The sequence below is a fragment of the Syngnathoides biaculeatus genome, chromosome 9 (assembly GCF_019802595.1).
Source record: "Syngnathoides biaculeatus isolate LvHL_M chromosome 9, ASM1980259v1, whole genome shotgun sequence".
Lineage (NCBI taxonomy): Eukaryota > Metazoa > Chordata > Actinopteri > Syngnathiformes > Syngnathidae > Syngnathoides > Syngnathoides biaculeatus.
In genome coordinates, this window is record NC_084648.1 from 20,643,354 (window position 1) to 20,670,500 (window position 27,147).

Sequence of the window (27,147 nt, forward strand, 5' to 3'; positions counted from 1 at the left end):
TCACTGATTATCCGAGATTCAATATAGGAAATGTGCAATATTCTTCAGATTTCCAGCAAACTTTCAAGGGGTTGTCTCAGTAGGAGGTTTGTTTGTTTGTTTGTTTGTTTGTTTTACCCTACTTGCATTCTCAAGTAATAACAAAAATCACAACATTCAGTTTTGGTCTAGCGTCCCATATCCCATAACCTCAATGGGCATCCGGTCAAAGTATGGACAGCTTTCCAATTACGCCATCTTGCGGGTCACCACCACCCTTAGACCAATCGGATAAATTAACGAGAGAAAAAAACTTCACGCTTCACCTATCACCTTTCTTCTTTGACCTCTATGACACACGAGATGGCGTAATTGGAAACCTATCCATTCCTACAACGCAGGGGTCAGAAACCTATGGCTTGCGAGCCAAATCTGGTTCTTTTGGCGGTTGCATATGGCTCGCGAAGCCCTCACAACGACATACTGTACATGGGATTTCTGTCAACTGATGTAAAAAAAAAAAAAAACACTGGATGGCTCATTGGCCACCAAAGCTCAAGTCGCCATCCGCCATCTTGCTACTCCCAAAACAAGGATGCCGACCTGTGCAGCGACAGAGATTAACTGCGTTAATCGACAGATTCGTGGCTGTGTTAAAACATTCCAAAGGTAAGTTAGAAAGATTTACTTTGACACTGTTAAAGTTTGTTTGTTTGTAAAGGTTTTTCTTTTATTTTCTGATGAGCTTAATTCACTTGAACAAAGTTTTGTTTCCGGTTGTTGTTGTTCACTGTTCTCGCTCTCTGCTTCACCTTAATAGGCCGATAAATAAAAAGCAATGTAAATATTTGACCAAACTTCGTCAGTGGATAAGCAAGAAAACATGTTTTCTGTGAATTTTTGGATGAATTTCATAATCCAGAACTCTGCAAATTGAATTTGATTTTCAAATGCGAGGAAACAAGTTGAAATTTTCTGTCACAGAGACAACAAATGAACGATGCGTTTAGCATGTATTTGCCGATTGCGAGTCCTTATTTCCAAAAATATATCGAACTGATTGACTTAAAATTGAATGTTTTTATGTTTAAAAAATGATCATGTGCAATGTTATGATGCTAGTGCTTCACAGCGTATTTCGGGAAAAGTTAACATGTCACAGAAATCGGGCCCTGGGTAATATGCAAGCTTGCTTGGTTTATGAGAAAAAAATGCTGAGTATTTTGCTATGTTATGATAATAATCCTTCACAGCATATTTTGGGAAAAAGTTAACATGTCACGGAAATCGGGCCCTGGGTAATATGCAAGCTTTCTTGGTAGTCACGGTGTTGTATCTTTCCTTTGTACTTTGCCTTTTTTGGTTTACCAGGTCGAATTAAAAATCCTTCATGTTATAAGAACTGAAAACATGTCAAGCTCACGCGATCAGTTTTAATTCTACATGCCAAATTTATCGAAAACCCCCGCCGTAATCCAACCGGTAGACCACGTCCTCCACTCGTTTTGGGAGTACCAAGATGGCGGACGACTGGCTTCAACCAATCGACACACCGCTCGACGTCTATCCAGTTTTATTTATTTATTTTATTTTTTGGGGGGGATTCTGGAGCAGTGGTTCTGTCGTGCAGAGAAGGTTTGTTCTAGTGGGGTTGCCGTAGTTAGGTGTGAGAGGCATCGCACATGACGTAGAGACAGTTTGGCCTAGTGGGTCGCCAGTTTTTGTGTGGTTGTCAATGTCCAGAGGTGCAGAACGATCTAACGTGGATCGTGTCGGAATACCTAATTATGGAAACGCTTTTGAGAAAGAAATAAAGATGAAATTTTCAGCAAGAATGGACAGCCTTTGTGGAGAGGTTAAATTCACAGATGGGGAGTATGCCGAAGCATTCGTACTCGACGTTGCCAATCAACATTTTGCCAACTTCGCGTAAAGACAAGATCATCAAACGGATAAAAGAGGTGCCTTTGACGGCAAGAACTGTTCACCATCGTGCAATCATAATGGCAAATGAAATTGAATGACGTTCACGATGGAACGGCTGGAAATCCCAACACCTGCGTGAAGCTTCATCTGACGACGTCTGAAAATCAGCAAAACCAGGAAGCACCTGAAGTCGCATTCACGGTAAGAAGTACTTTTCTCATCGTTGCTTGGCAGCAACATGACATTGTTATTTCAAAGCATTCACAGACTTTATTGTACTCTAACTTCGACATCAATGCACCTGTATTTGGTTTCTTCTCTTTTGAAATCACTTTTTGAAATATTTGGCATTTTACGGCTCTCGGCGGAAAAGGTTCCCGACCCCCAAACGAGAGATGTGACGGCGGCGCTTATGCGAGCGAAATCAGGCTTTGTTGCGCCAGCTTGATCTATTTTTGCAGGTTATGCATAGCGGAGGTCACCCCCCCGAGGGACTTTGGCCGCCAACAGCACAGCTGGCTCCGTAAATTGCCCAAATGGCATTTCCCTCCTAAACAGCTGGGTGGCGGGCGGCTCTCAAGGAATGACAAAATATCGGCATTCTTACGGCACACTTGCACGCAGTTGCGCCACTCGCTTCCCCGTTGGTATCCTTTCAAGACGCAGACTTTGCGTTTTCTCTGCATCGCAAACTTGGAATGACATCGCTTTGGTCGAGTCCCAGCGCAGATGGCCCGCGCATCAAAGGTGACGCTAGCTGCAGACATTTTTCTCTTCGGGAAGCCTAACGAGGATTTTTTTTTTTTTTTCCTCCCCTTCCTCACTCGCGGCGGGGTGAAGTACTGGAAAGAAAATATTAAAAACAGCTCTCAATGTTGGGCTGCAGCACAACAGCCTACAAGAATCATTTGGAAAGGTTCATTTATTTCAGATTATAAACCATTTAGATCCCTTTTAGACCACCCGTGAATGATTTTATTGCCCTTCAACAACACAGCAAAGGAACAGATGCTTAAAGTGGACGTGAATGAAGTCATCCTTTTTTCATATTTTCTTTTTTTTATCACCTCTCAAGTAACAGCAAATGACTGCGACTAGCCAATAATCCGCCGCACGTGACGCTTTTACGGCACGACTCTCACCTCGGGTGTGCAAATGAAACACGACCGATCTCGGAAGAAGTCGCTGGAAAGGGGGGGGGGAGAAAAAGAAAGAAAGAGAGAAATGAACGTCTGCCAGATAAAACCTCACAATTAGGCGGAGTAAATTAGCTGTTTTGTGCGGAGGCGCGCGGTATCGAGTTGGAATACAGATGTGGCGTCGCTGATTACAGACTTCTGGAAAACGCTCAAGTGGATCATTACAAGCTGATAACAAAGCGCAAGAGATGAAAGCGTGCGCCGCACATTACTCGCGCCGTGAAATTTCTGCAGCAATAAAAATGAGCATTATCGTCAGCCGTCTGCCTTTTGGTGCTGGCAGCGTGGGATCGATACCTGCCCTGTGACCGACTGGCGACCAGTTCAGGGTGTATGCCGCCTTTCGCCCGAAGCTAGCTGGGATAGGCTCCAGCTTTCCCGCAACCCTTGTGAGGAACAGCGTCTTGGATAACGACGTGACATTATCGTCGTCGTAAATGAAAGCCGGCACTTCTGTTCCCCCAAGTCCTGAAGTCCGAAGACCACGCCACGAGTGCTCCTGAAATTGAAAATAGAGTTTGAATTTTGGCAATCGGATCACATCGCAGTTTCGCATCCCGCTCAGGTGGTTTTGCGCTTGAACGTCTCCTCTGGCCTTGGCTGTTTTGGTGACCTCGCGTGAAGTTCTTTCGACGTGACAGGATCAACCGCCGCACGTACTCGAGGAGGAAAAATATGACAAGAACAAGTACGTGTCTCATGTGATTCGATTCGAATCGTATGCCGGCCAGATTCCAACGGGCTTTAAAATGACAATATCAATTAGTGATGATGTCATAACTGGCCGAAACATTATAAAACTCGCACAATCAGCTCTTGGAACACTTTTGATCAACAGTCTGAGAGGTACGGATTTGAATTGCTTTATAACTATATAATAAACTTGCATCAAAAGTGTTCAGACTCCCCATTTTGTCAACAGTCTTTATTGATGATCATCAGTGGCTCAGACAACAGCAAAAAAAAAGTGGCATTAGAAAAAACATGAAATATGCTTTACCAGCCACAGCAACATCAACAAGAACAACAAATGAGGAATTCTAAAAGAAAAAAAAAACAAAACAGCCTGACGAGATGTTTCATTTCAAAATGTTGCAACGGGTCTAATAATAAAATGGATTTTTGGCATGAATGATTGTCGTCAAACTAAAACACTCATCAATTCTTTATTTACTGCGTGACTCGAAAATGTCGTGATGATCGTTTGAATTATTGCAATTGCTTCCCGCCTTGTTCAACGTTGCACTTTGCAGGAAGCCTGTTCCGATGAAATTAATAATAGTCTTGGTTTTTCTTTAATGAACATCAACGAGCGCTCAGAGCTTATGAACATAACCTGAATAGAATAGTGCGCAAGCATAGTGTCACATTTAAAGGGACGTTCATGCAAAAAGGATCAAGATGAAAGTCATTATCGACTCCAATGCGTACGTGCGTGCAGGGTGATGCGGCTACTGTAGCAACGGCGCCATCGTGTGGGCAAACACCAAAGTTGTGCTATTCAAAGGGAAACGGCTCCGCCATCCCTAATCCGGGAATTTCGTGCACATTGAGTTTCAAAAGACTTCACTGATTGTGACTCACAATAATATTCGGTGCGTTTTCATTCTTCACAAGCGTGCGCTGACGGGGCAGATCGTCACGGTGACAAATGTGCGTGCCGACTTGGCTGCAAATAAAACGACAACAACAACAACAAAAAAGGAAACGCCACACATGCCCACAATTCTCATATGAAACCCTGACAAAAAAAAAAGAGAGAAAATGAAGTGTGCGGGTGCTCAACCGAGGCTGGTAATGTTGGAGCGACCACCAGGGGGCGCTACAATACGATGGCCGGACCGGCGAGGGACGCAGTCATCGATCTGAGCACCTAGGAATTAAAATTAATAGAGACAGTTTTACAATATAGTCACAACATTTAACTTGAGACCAAAAAAAAAAAAAAATTCTTTTCATCAGTCCATCTAATAAATCAAATGATAATAAATCCAATCGTGGTGGCAAGATTTCTAAATACTAAATAATAGAATGTAGTGTATTTGCCTGTCAACTACATGATTTCATACTTTGCATCTATTTGCGAAATAATGCCAAAAACCATATTGAGCGGAACCTGAAAGGCTGAAGTTGGACTGGTGGAGGTTGCGCACGGGCGGAGGCTGCTGCGTGGTCGGCGACGTTTTGGCCGAAGGGGAAGGGGTGATGTATTTCGGGGTGGCCACCGCGTCGTACACGGGCCCGTCATACATCCCTCGTGTCACCCCTTTGTCCTTCATCTGTTTAGAAACGGCGGGAAATCAGAGCCTGATACCGCATCGTAAATGTGCCGTCGTCTAATATCGCGACGGACGACGGTTGTCTTTGTGGCGGCGTACCTGGTCCCTGAACTTGAAGCGTTGGTAAGCGAAGTCCGGGAAGGGCTTGCGGGGGATGAAGCGTCCGACGCCCTGCTCCACTTGAAGCGTTCCCTCCTCGTACGCCACCCGACCCTGACTCAACACCAGCGCCGGGGCCCCGCGACACTCCAGACCCTCAAAGATGTTATATTCCGACGCCTGCGACGACACCAATGACAGATCACGTGGCGAAATGTCTCGACGGCACAAAATGCCACATCGACAAATGTAGGAGAGGAATAGCAGCGATAAAGCGAAAGACCGAGTCCAAAAGCTCGGTGTTCTGATGGATTCCGACCTGACCTTCCACAGTTCTATCGAATCAATTACTAAAAGCGCCTTTTGCCATCCGAAGAGCGAAGGCCAGCATGTGTCAAGCAGAGCAGGAGAAGCTCATCCATGCTTTGATCTCTGCAGTAGACTTGACGATTGTAATGGTCTTCTGGCCGGGCTCGCCAAAAAGAGCATTAAACAGCTGCAAGCTCGACTTGTGACCGGAGCATATAAATCCAATTCTCAAGTCTTTCAGTTTTCGAATAGATTTGAAAGTTCTGCCCCCGGCCTATGAATCACTCAATGGCTTCGGTCCCGAGCACATGAAAGAAATGCTAATGGGATCCAAACCCGGTAGGGCTCTGAGATCGACTGACTCGGGTCTAATAACGGAGTGCAGAGTCCAAAGCAAAATTGCTGAAGCGGCTTTTAGCTGTCGTGCTGCAAAAAAAAAAACAAAAAAAAAAACAACAGGAAGCTGCCAACAGGGGTGACGTCAGCCCCAAGTCGGAGCATTTTAAATCCGCATTAAAAACTTTGATATGTGATATACATTATATATTATAATACATTTGGCTGGCTTTGCATCACGTCATACTCCTGGCCATGGCCAACATTTATAAATTATCCATAAAAAATTGTCAATTCTGTCATCTTTATGGGTTGATAGAAATGAAGCCTCGTATCACAGCACACATTGACATGTACAGTATATTCTACGTAAGCCTGTGGGGGTTCGGGGGGGGGGGGCGAAACAAAGAGCAAAGGGGGTATGAGAGAGAATAATGCATGCAGTAAAACTGCAATATTTGAGAAGATGGAGGATAAAGGGAGAGAGAAAGGCTCGGGGGCAAAGAGCGAGACTATAAAAACGGGGGGTGGCAAAATGGTGCTGCAGGATGGGCGAAGGGGCGCAGCAGGCGGGGGGGGGGATTAGAGCCTCAAGGCGGCAGCAGTCTGGATTAGAATCCCGAGTAGACTGCCTGATATTGCCAAGCATTTCCATTCACAGGTAAAAGTACTTGATACGCAGGCGAGATCCCGGCGGACTGGCGTTCTTGTCAAGATCGCAGCTATCAGTTGGGACCCCCGACTACTTGCATCTTTAATGAATTCTCTCGATTTTCCGTGGAAATCGACACTCCTCCCTTTTCAAGTGCGGCGCCCGGAATTTCTGGCACATTAGCACATGCAGGGCGGGCCTCTTTGATCTTGTATTCATTTTTTTTTTTTTAATCCCGTTCACGCTCGTCCTGCCTCCTGGCCTACTGCTTTTGCCGTCACTCATCTTTTATTTATCCTGCTCTGTTCTCACCGACTGCTGCAGTTTGGACGTGACGGTCCTGGCGGCGTCGGGGTCCCAGATGACCACGTCCGCATCGGAGCCCGCCGCGATCCGGCCTTTACGCGGGTACACGTTGAAGAGTTTGGCGGCGTTGGTCGACGTGACGGCCACAAACTGGTTCTCGTCCATCTTGCCCAAGGCCTGGGAGGACGAGAAATGTCAATCATATCAGAGAAAATGAAGCCAAAGACGTTTTCCCAACCATTGTGCTGTGAGAGATCATCATGTGTAAGGCTTAGCCTAATTTCTCGTGTATAATGAACACCCGTGTATAATGCGCATCGCCAAAATGGACCTAAAATTTCTGGAAATCCTTCTTCATATCTCTTGTGCATTTTTACAATGCATGATTTTGCTTCCACGGAGGATCCTCGGCAGGATCCTCGAGGGTGCAAGGGAGTTCGCCCCACCAGTCTACATATGTTTTGTGGACTTGGAGAAGGCATTCGACCGTGTGCCTCGGGGAGTCCTGTGGTATGGGGTACTGAACCCCCTGATACGAGGTCTTCGGTCCCTGTACGACCGCTGTCAGAGTTTGGTCCGCATTGCCGGCAATAAACTGGACTCCGCCAAGGCTGCGCTTTGTCACCCATTTTGTTCATAACTTTTACGGAGAGAATTTCTAGGTGCAGCCGAGGCGTAGAGGGTGTCCGGTCCGGTGGCCTCAGCATCACATCTCTGCTCGTTGCAAATGATGTGGTTCTGTTGGCTTTATCAAGCCGTGATCTCCAGCTCTCACTGGAGTAATTTGCAGCAGTGTGAAGCGGCTGGGATGACATTCGGCACCTCCAAATCTGAGACTATGGTGCTCAGTCGGAAAAGGGTGGCGTGCCCTCTGCAGGTCGGGTAATGAGACACTTCCCCAAGTGGAGGAGTTCAAGTATCTTGGGGTTGTCGTTCACAGGTGAGGGAAGAATGGAGCGGGAGATCGACAGACGGATCGGTGCGGCATCTGCAGTGATGCGGTCTTTATATCGGTCCGTTGTGGTAAAGAGAGGGAGCTAAGTCGAAAGGCAGAGTGCTCAATTTACCAATTGATCTATGAGCTGTGGGTCGTGACCGAAAGAACAAGATCCCGGATTCAAGCGGCCGAAATGAGTTTCCTCCGCAAGGCGTCCGGGTTCTCGGTCATCCGGGAGGGGCTCATTGTCGAGCCGCTGCTCCTCCGCATTGAGAGGAGCCAGATGAGGTGGCTGGGGCATTTGATTCGGATGCATTCCGGACGCCTCTCTGGTGAGGTGTTCCGGGCGCGTCCCACCGGAAAGAGACCCCGAGGACGACCCAGGACACGCTGGAGAGACGATGTCCCTCGGCTGGCTTGGGAACGCCTCGGGATCCCTTAGGAAGAGCCGGAAGAAGTGGCTGGGGAAGGGGAAGTCTGGGCATCCCCGGTGAAGCGACCCGACCCGGAAAAGGGGTAGATAATGGATGGATTTTGCTTCTCCCCACATGGTCAAAACAAAGCATTTTCTGCACTTTGTTTATTTTAAAGAATTATTCAGAAGTTCAACACTATAATTTGGACATTTTCGGCTTTCTTGCCAACTCTTACTTTTAAAGTCACAGCCCCAATTTTTTTTCTTGTAAATGAGAAAACACACCACGGTTACGGCGTCAATTACCATGAAGCTAAGTTTCTATTGTCTACAAAAAAATGTCTTTTTCTGTCTATCTAAGACAGTGATGGAGTGTGACGGGGAGACGTCAGAAGGTGCAATTAGACAGAATCGCAGCTTTTTGTTAAATTCATGTGGCTCACATTTCATGTTTGAAAAAAAAAAAATTCAATCTTGGCATCTTGAATGACAAGAGTTCAAAGGTCCACCGTCGGATCCAGGGGAGCTGGAGGATTGGGAATTCGACGAGCTCACGAGCGCTTGCACTGCACGAGGTTGCACCGCCACGTGGAGAAACACGGACACAAAGACGTTTGGGTTTGTCCTTACCACGGCCTTGTCCCAAACGAAGCTCATCCTCTCCTCCACTCCGTTGGTGCCCTCCGGGATTAAGGTGAAGTCGTCCTTCCCGATGGCCTTCTGTGAGGTGCTGTAAGCGCAGTGAGCGCTGCCCACCACCTGCAGGTCGCCACTGTGCCGTGGCGCCGGGCATCGTCATCGCGACGTCACAATCTTGTACAGAGAACAGCTCAACGAGTGCAATCCTTACAGACGGACCGATCGGTTCTGGTGATTTACAAACCCCAAATGAATCAAAGGGGCCGAGATGTAGTTCAAAGCAGCCCAAAACCGCCCCCTACCCCCCTATCGGCCACCAGGTGTGCTCAAAGAGCCAAAGACCTGTTCTGGCCTCACGCAAACAAACAAAAAAACCTCACTGACGGTGTAGCGGCACACCGCCTGACTTTGGTGCGGGCAGCGTGGGGTCGATTCCCGCTCAGTGATGGCGTCGATACGTGCCCTGTGACTGACTGGCGACCGGTGCAGGGTTTCGTCTGCCTTTCGCCAGGATAGGCTCCAGCCCTCCCGCAACCCTTGTGAGGATGAGCAGCTCGGAAAATGGACGGAAAGTCAATTATGCGACACGTCACGAACTGCCCGAGTCTCAAAAATGTCAACAGATATGATAGATAATTGTTCAACTATATCGCACTAATGAATAAGCACATTTTTCTGCGGGGTAAATATGATCAAGACCTGCCCTGGTATGTACGTACGCTGACGTTTTTGGAGTAAAAAAAAAAAAAAAAACAAAACAAAAACTAAAAATACAGCCTGTCAGTTAAAAGGGCTGCTGTGGGACCAGCTTGAAAACCAAAATGGGGGGGCACTTGGTATCCAAGGCAACAGATGAGGAAGGATTCACATCCCTGTGCTATTTATAGAGTCAAGAGCGCTGAAAATATGTACTGCAAGACGTTATGTATATTTTACACTCGCTACTCCTTTGGTATTCGCATTCATTTAGTACTTATCCTCATACGCATTTCCATTTTCCAATCTTTTGGTTCGCCCCTCCTCTTGTCAAGCCAAGACCGCCTTGCTCCTTTTATGAAATCAACTTTGTGTATTTTGTGAGCAGCTGCCGTGACCGGAATGCCAAACAAGTCATCGGCATTCAGACCTTGCGCCTGCACCCTTTGGTGTCACGGATCTGATTTGAAATTGACAGCGTGCGGCGCTTGCAGCTATAAATAACTCTGAATTCATTTGAAAGTTTGTAAATCCACGGAGGGCCTCATTAGCCAAAAAAAAAACAAAAAACCAAAAAAACCCCGCTTTGCGCCAGCTGCCGAGCTGTGTACTCGAGTCCTACCTGGCCAGAAGCGTGTTTAGGTGGTCCGGGGTCGTCGGGTCGGGACTCAGAGCCGGGGAGGTGACATAAGCGGCGGCTTTGGCCCAGTTCTTGCTCCAGTAATGCGAGCCGTCGACGGCCAGGCTGGCTGTGATGGGCTCCCCGAAGACGACGGAACCTGCGCAATTCCGCACAAACAAATTTGCGTTTCCGCTCCGGGCCTGCTGCCTGAGATTTACAACTGAGAGCGCCCACCTTTCCTGCGGGCCTGGGCGATGGCGTCGGCCGCGCTCCTGCTCATCACCTTGGTGATGTAGACGGGGCAGTTCACGCGGTCGCCGAGGGTGATCGCACGGAACGCCGCCTCGGCCTCCAGCTGCACTTTCAAGAAAGCGATTAAGGGCGGGGAAGAACTAGTCCGTGGATGGATGGATGGATGGATGGATGATGGAGTGGTGTAGCCCGATTTGGAGACTCCTGCATTGGTGCCCAAACGGGCCCGTTTGTGTCTCCGTGCCCAGTTCTGAGCCGGGTTTACAGGATGTTCTACAACGTGGAAGTGAGGCAAAAAAAAAATCGGAATTCCTTTCCATCTGTTTGTGGCGTCACAAGTCGGCGTGTCCTCTAAATATCCGTTTGAGACGAAGACACAATTGTTGCGGTCCACAGATTGAAGACCTCGCTGCTAGCTGGAGCAAAATTCTTCAACCGAAGAAAGGAACGAGGAGAGATGCGGTCCTACTCAGTTTTTTTTCCGCCCTCCAAATTTGATTCTCAAGCTACGCCACTCGGTCATTCGGGTTTTTTTTTTTTTTTTTTTGCTTGTACGGACAGGTGGTTAATGGACGGGCGGAAAGATGGATGGGCACCGTGACGGACAGGTGGACGGCGTCACCTCTTCAGGACGACTCAGAGGGTGGCCTTCGGGTCCAGTGATTCCCATCCCGAGGATTCTGCTTTGTTCCTAAATCATAGGTTAAAAAAAAAAAAAAACTGCGTGAGGTCGGCGCCTGACCCGATGAGGCGAAGAGCGCGGAGGGTCCTCGACATACAAGTCACCCCGCTTACAAGGACTTTGAGATAGGATCAGAAAGGTCGAATTTAGCTTATCAGGAAGAAGATACGAGCACGACGCCACAAATAAGGACCCGGAAGCCGCCACAATAGATAAGTTCGGCTCCACTGACCTGAGCGATCAAATCTCCGTTTTCAGCGTGAACCAAAACCACAGCGCCAATCAGTTTCAAGAAGGAGAAAGCCTCGTACAGCTGCACAAGTCAGCAAACCACACGTTTGTGAATTCCCCAAGAGTGCAATAAAAAAAAAAAAAAAAAAAAAAAACACAACATCCTGCTCATATTAAAAAAAAAAATAAAATAATCATAATGAACCGCGCACCTGAGAATCGGTCATCTGGTACACGTCCTTGTAGGCCATGTACACCTGGAAGGAGTTAATGCCTGAACAAAAGTGGGGGAAATGAGCAAAGCAGAATTAAAAGGACATTTGCAAGACTGGAATCTTGTTTTCTGTCTACTGACACTGACGCACATTTCTTGGAAGGACGCGAGTCACACAAATGACTCAGAAGAAAGATTCTTTTCCTTTGTTTTGTATTGAACGGCGGAGAAACAAAATGCGTGCTCGGGTTCCGTGACGGCAAACCATTTCCTCTGCGCTTTGCCTTTATTAAGAAGACTCAGCGTAAGACCAAACTTCTCCAAAACTGTCCCCGGTGCTCTCTCCTAAGAAGCCATTACCGTGAGGAGAATTAAGAGAAGTCGACGACGTACCTTTGTCCTGCACCAGCATCTCCAACTCGTCTTTAACGGCGTCGTTCCACTGGGGGATGTCGACGTGGAGGGAGTAGTCGCAGCACGCCCGCTTGTCTGCGGCCTCCTGCCAGACTTCGAAAGCCTCCAGCAGGCTGTCCCCAACCGCGGGGGTCACGTGGTCAACTGCGGGAAGACGGGGGTCAGAGGCCGAGAGCACGCACCCGCTTCAACACAGTTGCCCCTTTGTCACGTTTCGGGGGGGCCGCTGTGGGATCGGATCAGGTTTAGAGGGGCTGCGATTCACTTGAAGGCTTTTCCAAAACTCACTTGAAACGCAAATGCGACCTCGACTTTATTATCGTCACACAAGTTGCTTGGAAATGACGCACAGTGGTCAAATTTTCGAGGCGCCGGGATTCATCCGGACTCACTGATCATAGTCGTGCCTCCGGCGAGCGCCGCCCGGGTGCCTCGGAGGAAGTCGTCAACGGGACGTACGCCCAGATGAGGCTTCATCAGGCGGGTGTTGACGTCGATGCCGCCGGGGATCAGCATGCGGCCTTGGGCCTCGATCACTTTGACGCCATCTGGAAGCGGCAGATTCTCCCCGACCTCTCTACGGATGCAGTAAGCGACAGCGCGATCGAGGGCGAGGAACGCCGACGGATTAACGTGCTCAGGGACTGTGCGACCCCGCTAAGGGCAAAACTCTTTTCATGGCCGCTTTTACAGCTGTCCAGTGACTCCTAAGGTGGTTACCGATGTTATCCGCAACGTTATGGTTTTCCATCGCATTCCAGTTCTGGACTACGTTGCACAACGTTACAGTATCTCACGTGCGGCACTGCTAGAACTGTTGTGGTCTAGGTTTCGTTTCACAATTTTCCACGTCTCGTGTGCTCGTTTTGTCGGCCGTGCCCGCCCGTTCTCGCGAACCTCCGACGTCGTGTCGGCCGATCGGCTACCTTCGGCTACTCGTGTCTCGTCCAGGTGTTCCTCGTTGTATCCGGTACCTTTCCGTTCTTGTCGCTCGATTGTTGGTGCCGTTATTTGTTCCTATTCTCTCTGTCGGTGGCCGTGCCGTTATCCCTGACCTCTCAAATTTGTCAGCTATGTTTTGTATTGTATATTTTAGGTATTCATTGTTTGGTTGAAAGCTGTTGGACTTTGTGTGGTTTGTAAACAGTTTTACGTTATTCATTATTGTTATATAGAGTTAATTACTTCCTGGACAATGCAATGACGGTGTACTTATCACATATGTACAATTCATATTATGCATGTTAAAATACTTTTTATTTTTTTTTTTTTGTCCTGTTCAGCTGCTGGATCAAGCAGAATGTAGAATCTGCTGCATCTTATTGTATTCTGTTTTGGTGATTGTGTTGTCATAAAATACGAGATCGTGTGTCGCCATTGGAACAATGACAACTGAAAATCTAACGACGGTCAAAGACTTTTGAGCAACAACAACAGATGCTAATTACAGGAAGTCGTGCACATACTTAATGAGCCCATCTTCAATGTAGACGTCCGCGTAAAAGGACCGATCGTCGTTGACCACTCGGCCCCCTTTGATCAGCAGGCTGTCACCCTGAAAGGTCGCGAGGAAATCACGTAAACAGGAGAACAACCGATGTGAAAAACGTAACGTGATCTTTCTACAGGTGTGCGTCGTCGGCAGGGTGCAAAAACTGGACGGAAAGACGGACAAGCGGATTGAGAGAAAGTGGAAAAGAGCGTCAAAGTCCAGCGAGGCCTTCCTGGTGTTTTAAGAACACCCGCTCGCTCTCACGCTACATTACAGGACAGGACGCCTAGCAACAGAGGAAAACGCAATGTTTCCATAGCAACGGATTTTTCCCCCATGACCAGTCAGGCCATTCGTATTTCTACGACTCCATCCAATGATGATGGGATCGTATCGATTTTGCAGCTCCAATCCGAGTTCCATCGCCGGGCAAAAGAGCTCCAGAAGACGCCGTCGCTCGTGGCAAGACCAAAGTGTCCTGGTCTGAGGACGCTGAACGTGAAGGCAACACGACAACAACAACTGCTAACGAGGCCGGCCTGCTGCTACGGGACCGATTTTGCCTCCCCGCTAAGAATTTAATCTCCTCTTCCAGCTTCTGCTGCGTCTTACCGTCGAACGGGGGGGGGGGGGGGAGCGTTCTCCAGGCTAGCGGGCCCTGCAGACATTGTGCCTCCTCCTCCTCCTCATCCTCCTCCTTCTTCTTCTTCTTCCCCTGGGGTTGCAAATATTCAGAACCCCTTTTCGCGGTGCACCGCTTTGTTCCCCCCCCCCCCCCCGAATTACACGGTCTCGGCGTGAACGCGCGCAGAGAAAGTGTGCACGTGCACAAGAAAGGTGGCAAGCCCACCAGCGCCCTCCGTTAGCAGAATTAGTACAGCAGTACACGGCGTAGTACAGAACGGCGCTCGGTGGCGTCGCTGTGGCTTCAGCTGTGCGCGCGACAACAATGGCAGCTTTGCGCGGTCGCTGTCCACCTCAGCACCGCGATGTGCATTAATATCTATATCCATCTATCCATCCTTCCCTTATCATATCATATCATATCATAACCTACGCATCTGTGTAGCTGGTCCACTCATTTAAGCAAATAATTGTGAGTTGACTTGATGTTTCTCGCTTAGTCTTGGAAGAAAATCTATAGGCTGACACTGTAAAGCGTCGGCCTCGCAGTTCTGAGGTCCAGGGTTCAATCCCGGGCACGCTTGTGTGGCTTTTCCTCCGGGTGGGGTGCTCCGCTTTCCTCCCACATCCCAAAAGCATGCTCACGTTCACTGGAGACTCTAAATTGCCCGTAGGTGTGTTTGTGTGTAGGTGTGTCTGTCTCCAACGTGGCCTGCGATCGGCTGGCACCCACTCCAGGGTTGTACCCCCGCCTCCTGACTGATGACAGCTGTGACCCTCGTGAGGATAAGCGGCTCGGAAAATGGACGCATGGATGAAAAATCTATATCAAAATGTTATTTCTTTTTAAGATCCATTACAAGCATGATCGTCCCTAAGTAAATCTCTAGCAAACGTTGCAGTGTAGCCACTGATATCCGTTGTGATTTCAAATTAATTTCTATGAAAAATATCTACCAACGTGATCATCATCGTCGTCCAATCAACCAAACCAATCGATCGATGGTTACCTTTGCGCGTGTGTTTTCCTTCCCGTGGGGATGGTCCGCGAGGACCGGCGGACTCCCCGGTGGTCGGTCGGGGCGGGTTTCCGGGGCCTCGGCGGCGTCGCGGACGTCCAGCAGCCTCTCCCGGCTGGCGCTCCTCGGGGTGCGGGCCCCTCTCCTCCCGACCGCGTAGCCGTCGAAGTCGATGGTCTTGCTCTCGAAGGCGCCCTCGACCGCGTCGAACATGCCGTAGCTCTTGCGCTGCTTGGGCGCAGCGGCGACGGGTGCCGCGAAGTAGACCGGCAGCTCATCCTCCCGGTTCCATTCCCTCCTGCAGTCCGACATACCGGCTCGCGCTTTCCAGCTCAGGTTCGTACTGCTCTGCGAGCTGGGGGACGCGTCACGCGACGGAACCGGCACACGGGCGGTCCCGCCCCCCTCTCGCGATGCTTGTCTGCGGCCTGCAGAGACGCCGGGGGTCCCGTAAAGGATGCACGTTTGCGAGCGGCGTCCAGATTGGGGGCTGCTGATCACCCGCTCGGTCCGAAAGCCGAATTGGGGGTGAGGGGAGGATTAAAGCAGCACACGTGATCTTTTAATCTACATCTGGGTTGGGGCGTTGGGGAGGGGGGGGGGGGATGGGGTGCCTCATGTGCCCTCATTTATTATGTGTCACATTAGCCTCCATCTCTGGTCCTGCAGATCGGGTTTCAACCTCCGCCACATCCAAGCAGTTTTTATATTCCCTTTTGTTTTGTTTGCAGTCTGTCGTTAGCCTGCCACCGTTCTGTTGATTTTTTTTCTCTTTTTTTAATTAATTTCAAGCTTGCATTGAAGCAAATTGACCACAAGCAGGCAAAATATGAAAAGTGCGACGAAAAGGAAGGTCCGTGAATCCTTCACGCAGATGAATAATATTTCTGTTTGTTGGAGGTTCGACTGCAAAACTTGTTTTGGAGATAATTTCTGTTAGGGGTGATAAGTCAACATAAGGAAATGTCTATTACGATTTAGCTATATTTTGAAGATTAAAAAAAGAAGCCACTGGCAGGTTTTAACGTGAAAGGAAGCTCCCGAGGGTGACCAATCAGACGTTTGAATGTCGCCCCCCAACATCCAATCAGCAAAGAGTCTATTTTGAGAGTCTCTGCCGTGCTCGTGGACGGACCAACTGGAGAGCTTCCACGAATCGAGCCGGCTGCCCGTCAAGAGTTGTGCTTTTGCTCCCACGACTTTAAGAACATTTTTTTTTTTTTTTTTTCCTCCTGGAGTTACCTGCTGATTTGAAATCCGAGTGAGCTTTATGTCTGTCTGGAGGTTTCATTTCTTTTCTTCTTGATTTGATTTGGCTAGATTGTGGTCTGCCGTTCATACACGCTGCTTGTGCATATTTTTGGAATATTTTTTTCCCTTGCATGTAATTGCAGTGTGTGCTCACTCCATGCTTTGCCCCTTCAAATTAGCACATGCTACTTTTGGCCTCTCTTCCTTCAGCTGTGCACCACCACACAAACTAAGCGTTGTAATGAGACAATTGAAGAAGTTGCATCAAATAAAGACTGATGCTCAGTTGTGATTGATTATGTTCTAGACATATTGGTGTTATAGCCCCCCACCCCCCACCCCCACCCCTATTTTTATGGGTGTAGTTAGCTTTGTTGTAGAAATGACTTCGTGAGAGGCGCTTCTAGTATTTTGTTTGACATAATTTTCTAGGTCTCCTCTGAAACTGAGTAGTGTTGCTTCATTTGATATTAATATTGTCCGTTATTCCTTTTACGTATGCCTCACCCTCACAGAGCGGTTTGGTGACGCTTGGGAACGGTCAAATATTGTGCTCGTATAATCAGAGTTGACCTCAGTCAAATAAGGATTCGGTGATTTCGTTTCAAATGAACGCATCGTCCAATTTGCCAACCGCATCATATGCGTGTGTGTCGCTTTTGTCGTTTTCCAACAGGCGAAAGGCGGACTTTGTACGTCGGCCGGACACCTTCCACACGCGGGACTTATTTATGGCTTGCCTTGGATGAACGCCCAAGATTTCTTCTCCTATCGCCGACAGATTCTCTGCCGTTCCCTCTCGGCCTCTTCGACGCTCAGCATGGCGAACGTCTCGTCTCCAGAGTGACGGGGTCCACGTGCTCTTCAGACGAGCGCTAGTCTACTGACGTAGCTGTTCCCCCCCCCCCCCCCCCCAAAAAAAAAAAAAAAACATGGAGGTTCCATCTGAGCCTTCCCCTCTAAATGTGTCTGAACCATCGGCGCTTCCCGACGCTTCTTCTGCTGGTTCTTCCCAATCTACCATCCCGAGGAGAAGAACCTTTGCGTCGGTAGCCCAGCGCGTCATCATCCAGGAACGACTCCGGAAAGCGAATGAGGAAGATGGCAGCGATGACGAGGAAGGTAAGACAGCGGCTGAAATGAAAGATTATCGGGTTACTGAGGTTCCTCAGTGACACCGAGCTGTGGTCTTAAACCCCAAATCGTTTTTGCAGCTATTCTACTTGGCTATGCCCCATCAGTGGTATAAGCGCCAATTCTATGACACGTAATGATTCACGCGAGATCCTCCTGTCTTCCCCTCCAGATGAGGAACCGGAAGAAGTCTTATCGAAAGACCAGTTGGAAGAGAAAGCCGAAGCGGGCGATGCCAGAGCTCAGACTCGGGTGAGCGGAGGACTCTCGGCATTGTCGTCAAGCGCGCGGGTTCGCGCTGTCGGCTTTTCAGCGAGCGTCTATTTTGGTCGGCTTGCAACATGACGCCGCGGCGCTCCGCATGATTCCCAAGATGTCGCTTTGCTTTCAGACACGGTTTCACCAAGCGCTAAGGCCCCAGATCCCGTCCCTGCCCATGACAGATCCAAATCTTATTCCAGTTGAGGACAGTAAAACCTTGTAGTGCTTAGACTGTACTCGCAAAGGAGTGCGTGACATATTTGGACACGGCAAGCGCTGAAAAAACCACACAGCGCGTGTGCATGTGAGCCGCGATGTTGTACATTGGCGCAGTGGACTGATGGGACAGATTTCCGCGATTCAACACAAGATAGTGTAATGCACACTTAACGGTGTCAGACGAAGATGATAAATTGTCAGTTGCTTTTAGCAAACAGTCACCTGACCCCCCTCCTCTGGCCACCTCCTCCCTTGTAGACGGGGGCGAGTCTGTAACTGAAGTACGAGGAAATAATGCTCACTTGGTCCGGAGGACTCGGAAATGCTGACGCTCCACATTGGTTGGCTCTACGTTCTGGAGAGCATAGGCGAGTTCAATTCGACGGCCTACTCTCGTTTGAAGGGGGAAAAAAAATCACTTCAGGTTTACCTACAGTCTGATGATGTCATAACCAGAATACTAGGGCGGACCCAAAGGCACGACTCGGGAGACAGGAAGGCAGTTGAAAGAGAGTCTTTATTCGTTCCGATGTCGAAAGCCGGGGAGTCAGTCAGAGCGAGCAGTAGAATCAGAAGCGACGGGCTTACGGGGTTGGTCAGGGAACAGGCGGAGGTCGGTACGCAGGAGTTCGGGGTCAGGAAAGCGGAAGGATGGCGACGATCCGGCAAAGGCAGACCGTCCCCTGGGTCCTATACATACCAGGGTTGATTATTGCAGGCCTGCACAGCCAGGGTTGGACCGGCAGAACCATGACAGATGAAGTCTAATCCAAGCAAATATCACATTCAGTCGTTGCCAAGTTGAGGTTTGATTTGATGTTTTAATGGTTTCATGGTTGTACTTTGCTGTGAAATACACATACGACTCTAGCAGGCATAGGATAGTGCTTAAGAAACTGTCAAGCTTGCCGTGTGTATCTTGTTTCACATTGAGCAAGGCGGCAAAACCCAAAAAACAGCCGCAACCGGCTGCGGATCAGTCGGCAGAGCGGGTCGGGATTTGTCGGAATTGCGGCTGGTGTGCAGTCCGTTTACCATTTAAAAAAAAAAAAAAACCCAAACCTGCTCCCCTTCTCAGAATTGTTGACAAATTGTCAAGCGATAAAGAAAAACCAGTTCCTCTGGATTGTGCCATTGTCCCCCAAACATTCGTATTCAGTCATAATGTGCTTGTTCTTTGTATTTAGGTCAAGGCACAGACAGTGAATTGATGTCCTTTACGTGTCTTCTTTCCAACAGTTGGGTCAGCACTACTTGATTCTCGCTGAAGAAGAGGATGAGGATCTAAACAATCGTCTGGCTGTTAATTGGTTGATAAAAGCCGCAAAACAGGGAAGAAAGAGTGCAGCGAGAGCCTTGCAGCGCTGCTGGATGCGTAAAATAGGTTATTGTGCCAACGCACACGTGGGGGTGGGGGTCGGTTTCATTGCTGAGCTTCTTAGTCTCTCGCGCCCCCAAACAGGAATCACAGCGGAGAACGAGGAAGATGTTCGGAAACTGGCGGCAGAGAGCAAGTTCGAAAGGGCCGTGCGTTAAGCAGCTATGATGATGTACTGGAAGCTAAATCCAGACAAGAAGACGAAAGTGGCCGTGACCGAAATGCTGCAGAATGTCGGCCAGGTCGACGCAGGACCGGGTAGGGGACACAAGCGTAGCGCATCAAGTGTTCCGCTCAGTACCGACACTTGATCACGCCGTCCGAGTGCGATGGATGGAAATGTGTTTTGGAGCACCAACTGACATTTTAACGTGCAACTGCATGTGCTTCAAACGCAGCCGCTAACACAAGCCACTTCACTTTTGTGGCGTCTCGGTTTGAGCACTGTCGCTCGGGCCGACTACGTCGACACGGTCGATCGCATCCTGCAAAACAAAATCAAATCAAACGGCGCATCACGACAGTGACGGGAGAGCGCGAGGACAGGAGTACAGCGTTGCTACGTGTCGGGAGTGCGGGAACGGGGGGGGTTAGAGTCTCACTCGCATATGAAGAGGAAAAAAAACTAAATAATCCATCCATTTTCCAAGATGCTTATCCTCACAAGGGCCGTGGGAGTGCTGGATCCTATTCCAGCTAACTTTGTGCGAAAGGCACAGTAACGATTGCATTAGGGGGCGCAAGAGTGCGGGCAGCTTCACATTGCTGCCCTTCTTCTTCTTCTTCTTCTTCTTCTTGCTGCTAGCTCGCAAAGGCTCTTTGATTTTTGTAAAACAAAAGGATGACCTCACCGCACTTTGTGGCTCACGATTGGTTGGGAACGGATACAAAATTCCCCAGACAGCTTCTGGTCTTTCTGTCCGAAAGGGATTTGATCCAGACCGGATCGGAGGTGACAAATTTACGCCACTTTCCGCTCACTGCGCCGGCTCCAAATGTGTTTCGAGAGATCGTCATCACATTTAAAAAGCTTCGACTCTCCAATTTACTCTAAATTCAAACAATGAGCACTTTTACAGGTCAAGGTAAGGCAATAATACTAATTGAACAAAAAAAAAATAGACTGAATGAAAATTTTTGGGAGGTTATTCTTTTGGTGAATAGTGTGCATTTAAAATATTTGAGCATTATTATAAAGTAGTTTTAATAATGAATTTAATGCTTTACTCAAGACATAAATTAAACTTATTATTTTTTTTTTTTTGGGTGGGAGGACAAGACTTTTGAATAAGAAATTGAAATAATAAACTCTGGATAAATCGCTGGAAATTATGTTCTTCGTAGCCAAATATGTGTGTGAAAAGAATCCTGCTATAATTTTTTAAAGCATTTTTTAAAAATGTCTGGTTGTCCAATTTATAACAAATATGCAATCGTGTTTGTTAGTATTAACCAGCCGTGACTGACACTTTTGGTGCAATCCAAATAAACAACACAAAATGAAAGCAGCACCAATCTTTTTTTGTCAATATTAAATGAATAACACGTTGGAATATCGCAGTCAACGAAAATTTGGCAAGAAATGTCCTGTTTACCTTTTGCACAAAGTCGGTGGATTGCTTTCAAGAACGCTTGCGATTGATTGGGAAAACTGACTTTTGAATTGTCCACGAACATTAGGAGACGCCGCAAAAGGTTTTTGCGCCCCCACCTCGGACGAGACTCAGAAAATCCTGGAAAACATGGTCACCTGTGAGAGTGAGTATCGAGAGAGAGAGAGAGAAAGAAAGAGCCAGATGGTCCCTCCCACTTCCGGACTACAGCACCTTTGGTCTCTTCAGGCGATCACTTGGTGGACCTGGACGACTTTGTGGAGATGACTCGAAATTACGCTCAAGGCATCGTTCCCTCATCTCCTGAGCCGGCAAGCACAGAGGTAAAAGAAATCCGTTGAATGCAAATCCCCGCTGCGTCGAAGGTGTCGACTTATTCTGCACTTTGGTGCGCAAGGTTGAGCTGGCCCCCTCGGAAGACGAGGAGTCCCGCGGAGGGTCTTGGAATTTCGGCGGAAGTGGGGTGTTGCTGGACACGAAGCAGACCGGCGCCATTAAAAAAGCAATAGCTATGAAATCCCGCTTAACGGTGGGTACGTTCTCCCCGACGCGCGGTGGCGTTGACGTGACGAGTCCGCGTTCAAGTGGCGCCTCCGGGGCCCTCAGATGCTGCACTATCCGCTGGATTCTGTGGTGGAGGTGAAGGAGCACCTGGTGGACTGGGCCTCGCGGGCCGGCGTCCAGTGGCTGAGCACCGTCATCCCCACGCAACACGTCAACACGCTCATCTTCTTCTTCATCATCAGCAACCTCACCGTTGACTTGTTTGCCTTTGTCATCCCGCTCCTGGTCTTCTACCTCTCCTTCGTCTCCATGATTATTTGCACACTGCGTGTTATTCAGAGTAGTAAGGTGGGTTCCTCTGTTCTTCTCAGACATGTACTGTACTCCAACAGTAACATTTGTGGGATTTGAATAGCTGTCATGAGGTGAAGCATTTTTCAGATTTAGAATTTCTTCAGAAACGAAAATGTACAATGGGGCGAAGGAAGCAGGCCAGAAAAAAAACATAGATAATTGGTGACCACTATACATGCACTAAAAACGTTCCCGTTCCCAAAAACCTTGAATAAGGAGGGATAAACTGCCAACACGTGGCAAAAGAATCAAGAAAACTGAATGTGGACTTCTGCACTTGGCAAAACAGCTCAAACTGCGACCGGGACAAGTCACCCGTTCATCACCCCAACACAATTGCAACAGTTCAAAAAAAAAAAAATTAAAAAAAAAAATGCAACAACAACAAAAAATCTATATTTCTGAAAGTCATCTTTCATTTTCCTCTCAATTCTCTTTCGCATCTCCAGACCTGGGAGAACTTCCGAGCCCTGACGTCCCTCCTGAGCCGTTTTGAACCCGGCCTAGATGTCGAGCAAGCGGAGAGCGACTTTGGCTGGAACAACCTGGAGCCGTACCTCTACTTTATCTTCTCCGTCTTCTTCGTCATATTCTCGTTCCCCGTCGCCGACAAGGGCTGGATACCCTGTTCGGAGCTCTCGACGGTGGCCATCTTTTTCACGGCGGTCAGCTACCGGAGCCTCAGTCCGATGGCCGCGACATACGCGCGACGGGCAATGGTCATCGAGGTGAGTCGCCGTTGTGTTTGAAATGGGTCGGAACAGAAATACAGGAGTGAAGGTTTTGCAGTTGTCAAGGTTCCAAAATAACCAGATCCTACCAGATTGTGCAAACATTTAGCATACCGTAAGAAACAATCCATCCGTTGGTCAACAGAACCAATAACAAACAACAGGAGTGGAATTGGGATCATCACAAAGCATGCCTTTTCTCATTCAAGGTTCATTTCATCCATCCATCCATTTTCTACTGCTTTTCCGGGTCGGGTTGCGAGGGAAGTAGCTTCACCAGGGATACCCAGACTTCTCTTTCCCAAGCCACTCCTTCCAGCTCTTCCGGAGGGATCCCGAGGCGTTGCCGAGCCAGCCGAGAGACTACGTCTCTCCAGTGTGTCCCGGGTCGTCCTCGGGGTCTCCTTCCGGTGGGACATGCCCGGAACACCTGACCAGGGAGGCGTCTAAATCAGTTGGCCCAACCACCTCATCTGGCTCCTCTCAATGCGGAGGAGTAGGGGCTCGACCCTGAGCCAGTCCCGGGTGACCGAGCTTCTCACCCTATCTCTAAGGGAGAGCCTGGACACAATGCGGAGGAAACTCATTTTGGCCGCTTGTATCCTGTTCTTTCGGTCACGACCCACGGCCCGTGCCACAGGTGAGGTTAGGAACGTAGATCAACTGGTAAATTGAGCACTCTGCCTTTCGACTTAGCTCCCTCTTTAACCACAACGGACCGATACAAAGTCCGCATCACTGCAGACGCCGCACCGATCCGTCTGTCGCTCTGCCGCTCCATTCTTCCCTCACCTGTGAACGACAACCCCAAGATACTTGAACTCCTCCGCTTGGGGAAGAATCTCATACCTGACCTGGAGAAGGCAGGCCACCCTTTTCCGACTGAGGACCATAGGCTGAAGGTTCATTTTTTTGTTGAAAAAAAAAAAAAAAAAACCCACACAAACTGAACGTTTTCAGTAATTTACAGTAAAGACGAGCCATGTGGCAAAAGGCAACCACGTTCTTCCCTGCTTGGCTTCAAACTGTAACATCTTCTGCGATTCCCAGCTCGTGTGCCGTGAGGGATTACGCTTCATGTCATTTTTGGTTTTTTTTTTGTCTGCTAATTATTAATGAGCTACAAATGGATCTGTGTTCATCTATCCTTGCCAGCGACAGGCAGGACAACAAAATGTGCCGAAATTCTACGCTCCGTGTCACTGACTGTGGGCAAGAGGCGGGGTACACACTCCCCTGTTTGACGACCAGTGGCGTATATGTCTAGAGTTTTGTTGTTTTGGCTGTGGTTATCTTTTCCTTAAAAGATAAATATTGTGCATTATTCAAGGTAGCTTCGTCTCTCTGTGAGCTGACTCGGCTCGTGCCGGAAAACGTGACATTTTTGGGCATCCTCGGCCGCACCTTCGCAACTCTGCCACTAGGCGAGTCAGTCGTCCTGCAGCTCAGTATTCCCTGCTTGCTGTATGTTTACCTTTTTTACCTTTTCTTCAGGTGAGTCATCAAGTGAAATCCATCTTGATTTCTAAATAACGGTTCGTGTTCCAATGGATTAACGGGATGACATTTGTGCGCTTTTTTTTTTTCCCTCCCCCTACGATTAGCATGGCCAGAAAGCGTGGCTTCCGGGGTACATACTGCATCCTGGTGCCCTACCTGGTGTGCTTCATGTGGTGCGAGTTCTCAGTGGTGCTCCTGCAGAATTCCACGGCTGTAGGCATACTGCGCACCTGCGTGGCCTACTTCCTCTTCCTGTTTGCGCTGCCTGTTCTGGCGGTGGGCCTCGGCATCATGCTCCTGATCCAGCTCTTCAAGTGGTTCCTGGAGCTGGAGCTCACCAAGATGATTGTTACTTTAGTGGTATGCGCAATCCCCGTCGCTCTCCGGCTCTGGACGCGATTCAGCACGTCCATTCTGGGTGTTTTCCGCTCGGTGACGCGCCGTGGACCCGTTAAATTCATCTTACTTTGCATCTCTATGGTGATCTTGTTCTTCTCCATCTACGTGTACCACGCAGAAGGTCAGAAAGTCTACAACTCCACCTTGACTTGGGAGCAGTACAGTCAGGTGTGCGGACCCCCTGCTTGGCAATCCAAAGGAATGGCCAAGACACAGATCTTCTGCAGCCACCTGCAGGGGCACAGGGTGACCTGGACGGGCCGCTTTCGGCACGTCGGTGTGGCCGAGACGGAGAATGGGGCGCAGTCAGTCATTAACATGTTGCCCGTGTTTCTTGGGGACTGGCTGCGATGCCTTTACGGTGAGACATACCCTAAATGTGAGCCAAAGAACGGGACAAACCAGACCGCTTCCGGCACCACGCCAGTTGCCGTTTCGCTGCCCGTGCTGCTACGAATGCAAGAAGAAGAAGAGTTGTGTCAGATCAAGGCTCTTGCCAAACACACCTGCCACGTCAAGCGCTTCGACAGCTACCGATTCCAAGTGACCGTCGGGATGATCAGGAACCAAAGCGCAGAGGCAGATGACCCGGGCAGGGATATCGTGCTCATGGCCAGCCACGAGTTCCGACAGGTCCTGCTCAACTTGGAAGCGGGTAATATGGTGGAGATCTGCACCAAGCTGGATGGCCGCCTAGGATCCAAGGCCCCGGCCTTCGAGTTGAAGGCGATCAACTGTCTGGACTGCGTTTCCCCACTTTTGCCTGGCGGAAGGCAGGTAAAGATTGAAAGAGACTGGAGACGTACGACAGTGCGAGCCCTGAATTTTGCATTTGATTTCTTCTTTTCCCCCTTCCTGTCCGCGAAGATCAACGGCTGACATCAGAACCGAGAAGCGCACCAAAGCCCAAACTGCTGTACTGTTCTCTTCAAACTTGGACTTCCCCAGAGAGTCACCTTAGATTTCTTTTGGCGAATAGAGTCACTGATGTCAGCCAACAGACATGATGGTGCTAGAAGTAATCGGTTGTTTTGAGTTGGCATCAGTTTACAATCCAGTTTATTGCTTCGGTCTGTTTTTAGGGTCTTGAACTTTGGATGGAAAAAAAAAAAAAAAAGGATTTCCTTGGTGTGCAGGACAATGTATTTTTAAATCCATAATTTATTACAGTGCCAGAGGGAAACAGCAGTCTGGTGAAAAGTTTTCCCCATCCAGGACTGGTTCTTAGTCAATCGCAAGGAATCAGGAAGAGGAGGAATCACATGGCCACATGCCAGCTGCACAAAAGCGACCAGAACCACAACACTAACAATGACTGAACTGGATCACTTGAAAACCTTTTGTAAATGAGTCCTTGAGAAGTGAGGCAACTAATTAGGATTTGGTCCGCCATACGTCTAGATCAACTGATCTTCAGATCTTAGGGAATACGATCGATCTTCAAACAGGAACCCGATTCATTCTGAATGATGTCTGACTCCAAAAGGGATTTAAAATATTTTCAAGAGTAACAACTTTATTCTGCTGTTTTTTTTTTTAATGGCTTGCATATTTACACGACTGTAGAGCGACAGTATTTACTTTTGTATTTTTTTTTTTTTTTTAAATCTAGGGCATTAGTTTTTTTTCCTGCTGTACGGTACTCATATTCTGTGATTCTAAATGATCACATTGCCACCTGCTTCATGAACGTGGCAACAATGTTCAAAAAAGTGTGTTAGTATTATGGCACAGTTTAAAAGTATTGCTAGTTTTCCGGTTTACATTGCACACTCAATATGTCTTATCTGAGGACGCATCTTCCTTTTTATGTCGGTTATTCAGAAATTTACGTCTACCCAGAGGAAGATTTTATTTCTGATGAAATGGTCATTGAGTAACTCACAGGAGAAGATAAGTATTACGATATATTTCAAAAGTTTATTATGACACTGATAACTACAAGAGTTGGCATAGCAACCAAAACATTTAATGTTGTTGATTCCCTGTTAATATTCAGAGTATTCATTTTGGGCTTATTGCAAAGTACATTACGAGGTAGCACCATTGAGTTGTAACCTGTACTTGCCGGTGTCCTTCAGCTGTACACCGTGAATACGATGCAATAAATATCAAAGTGCTTAACTGTGGAAAAAAAACAAACAAACTTGATTTGTATGTTTATTATTGTTTTGAAAAGCAAAAGCTATCCTTAACTTGTGCTAGCGCTAGCTTGCGCAGTTCGTTCGGATGTACATAGTTGGAATTAGGAAGACCACACGCTAACTAACTTATTTGGCAAAAAGATTGGATTTTTTTATTTTTGCTCTTATTAACAATCCCGAGCAATGGTGAGTGTGGTAAGGAAGTGAAGAAACGGGTGCAAGCGGGGTGGAACAGTTGGGGGAAGGTGTCTGGCGTGCTATGTGACAGAAGAGTCTCCGCTAGGATGAGGGGCAAAGTTTAGAAAACAGCGGTGAGGCCGGATTAGAGACGGTGGCA

General features: G+C 48.3%; 2 protein-coding genes across 5 annotated transcripts; one reads left to right on the forward strand and one right to left on the reverse strand.

Annotated features, from left to right (window-relative positions):
- Positions 1-1,515: 1,515 nt before the first annotated feature.
- On the forward strand, positions 1,516-26,753 carry wfs1a (Wolfram syndrome 1a (wolframin)). 4 transcript variants are annotated; one of them, XM_061829966.1, is made up of 12 exons: positions 1,516-2,106; positions 17,250-17,695; positions 17,880-17,959; positions 19,427-19,571; positions 19,650-19,823; positions 21,246-21,323; positions 21,407-21,501; positions 21,576-21,707; positions 21,785-22,030; positions 22,486-22,764; positions 24,098-24,261; positions 24,372-26,753. In XM_061829966.1, exons 5-12 carry the CDS (start codon positions 19,730-19,732, stop codon positions 25,543-25,545), a joined length of 2,262 nt encoding a protein of 753 aa, XP_061685950.1. In that variant the 5' UTR covers positions 1,516-2,106; positions 17,250-17,695; positions 17,880-17,959; positions 19,427-19,571; positions 19,650-19,729; the 3' UTR covers positions 25,546-26,753. The 4 variants fall into 4 exon arrangements, with proteins under 4 accessions (XP_061685950.1, XP_061685952.1, XP_061685951.1 ...); XM_061829968.1 differs by lacking the exons at positions 19,427-19,571; positions 19,650-19,823; XM_061829967.1 differs by lacking the exons at positions 1,516-2,106; positions 17,250-17,695; positions 17,880-17,959; positions 19,427-19,571; positions 19,650-19,823 and adding an exon at positions 19,840-20,650.
- crmp1 (collapsin response mediator protein 1) lies at positions 2,393-15,873 on the reverse strand. Its single transcript, XM_061829970.1, has 14 exons — positions 15,296-15,873; positions 13,654-13,742; positions 12,580-12,764; positions 12,167-12,331; positions 11,772-11,833; positions 11,561-11,641; positions 11,269-11,337; positions 10,629-10,749; positions 10,395-10,551; positions 9,068-9,209; positions 7,092-7,262; positions 5,483-5,662; positions 5,221-5,383; positions 2,393-4,977 (listed from the first exon to the last, which is right to left on the reverse strand). The coding sequence occupies exons 1-14, from the start codon at positions 15,632-15,634 to the stop codon at positions 4,886-4,888; spliced, it is 2,016 nt and encodes a 671-aa protein (XP_061685954.1). The 5' UTR covers positions 15,635-15,873; the 3' UTR covers positions 2,393-4,885.
- Positions 26,754-27,147: the final 394 nt, after the last annotated feature.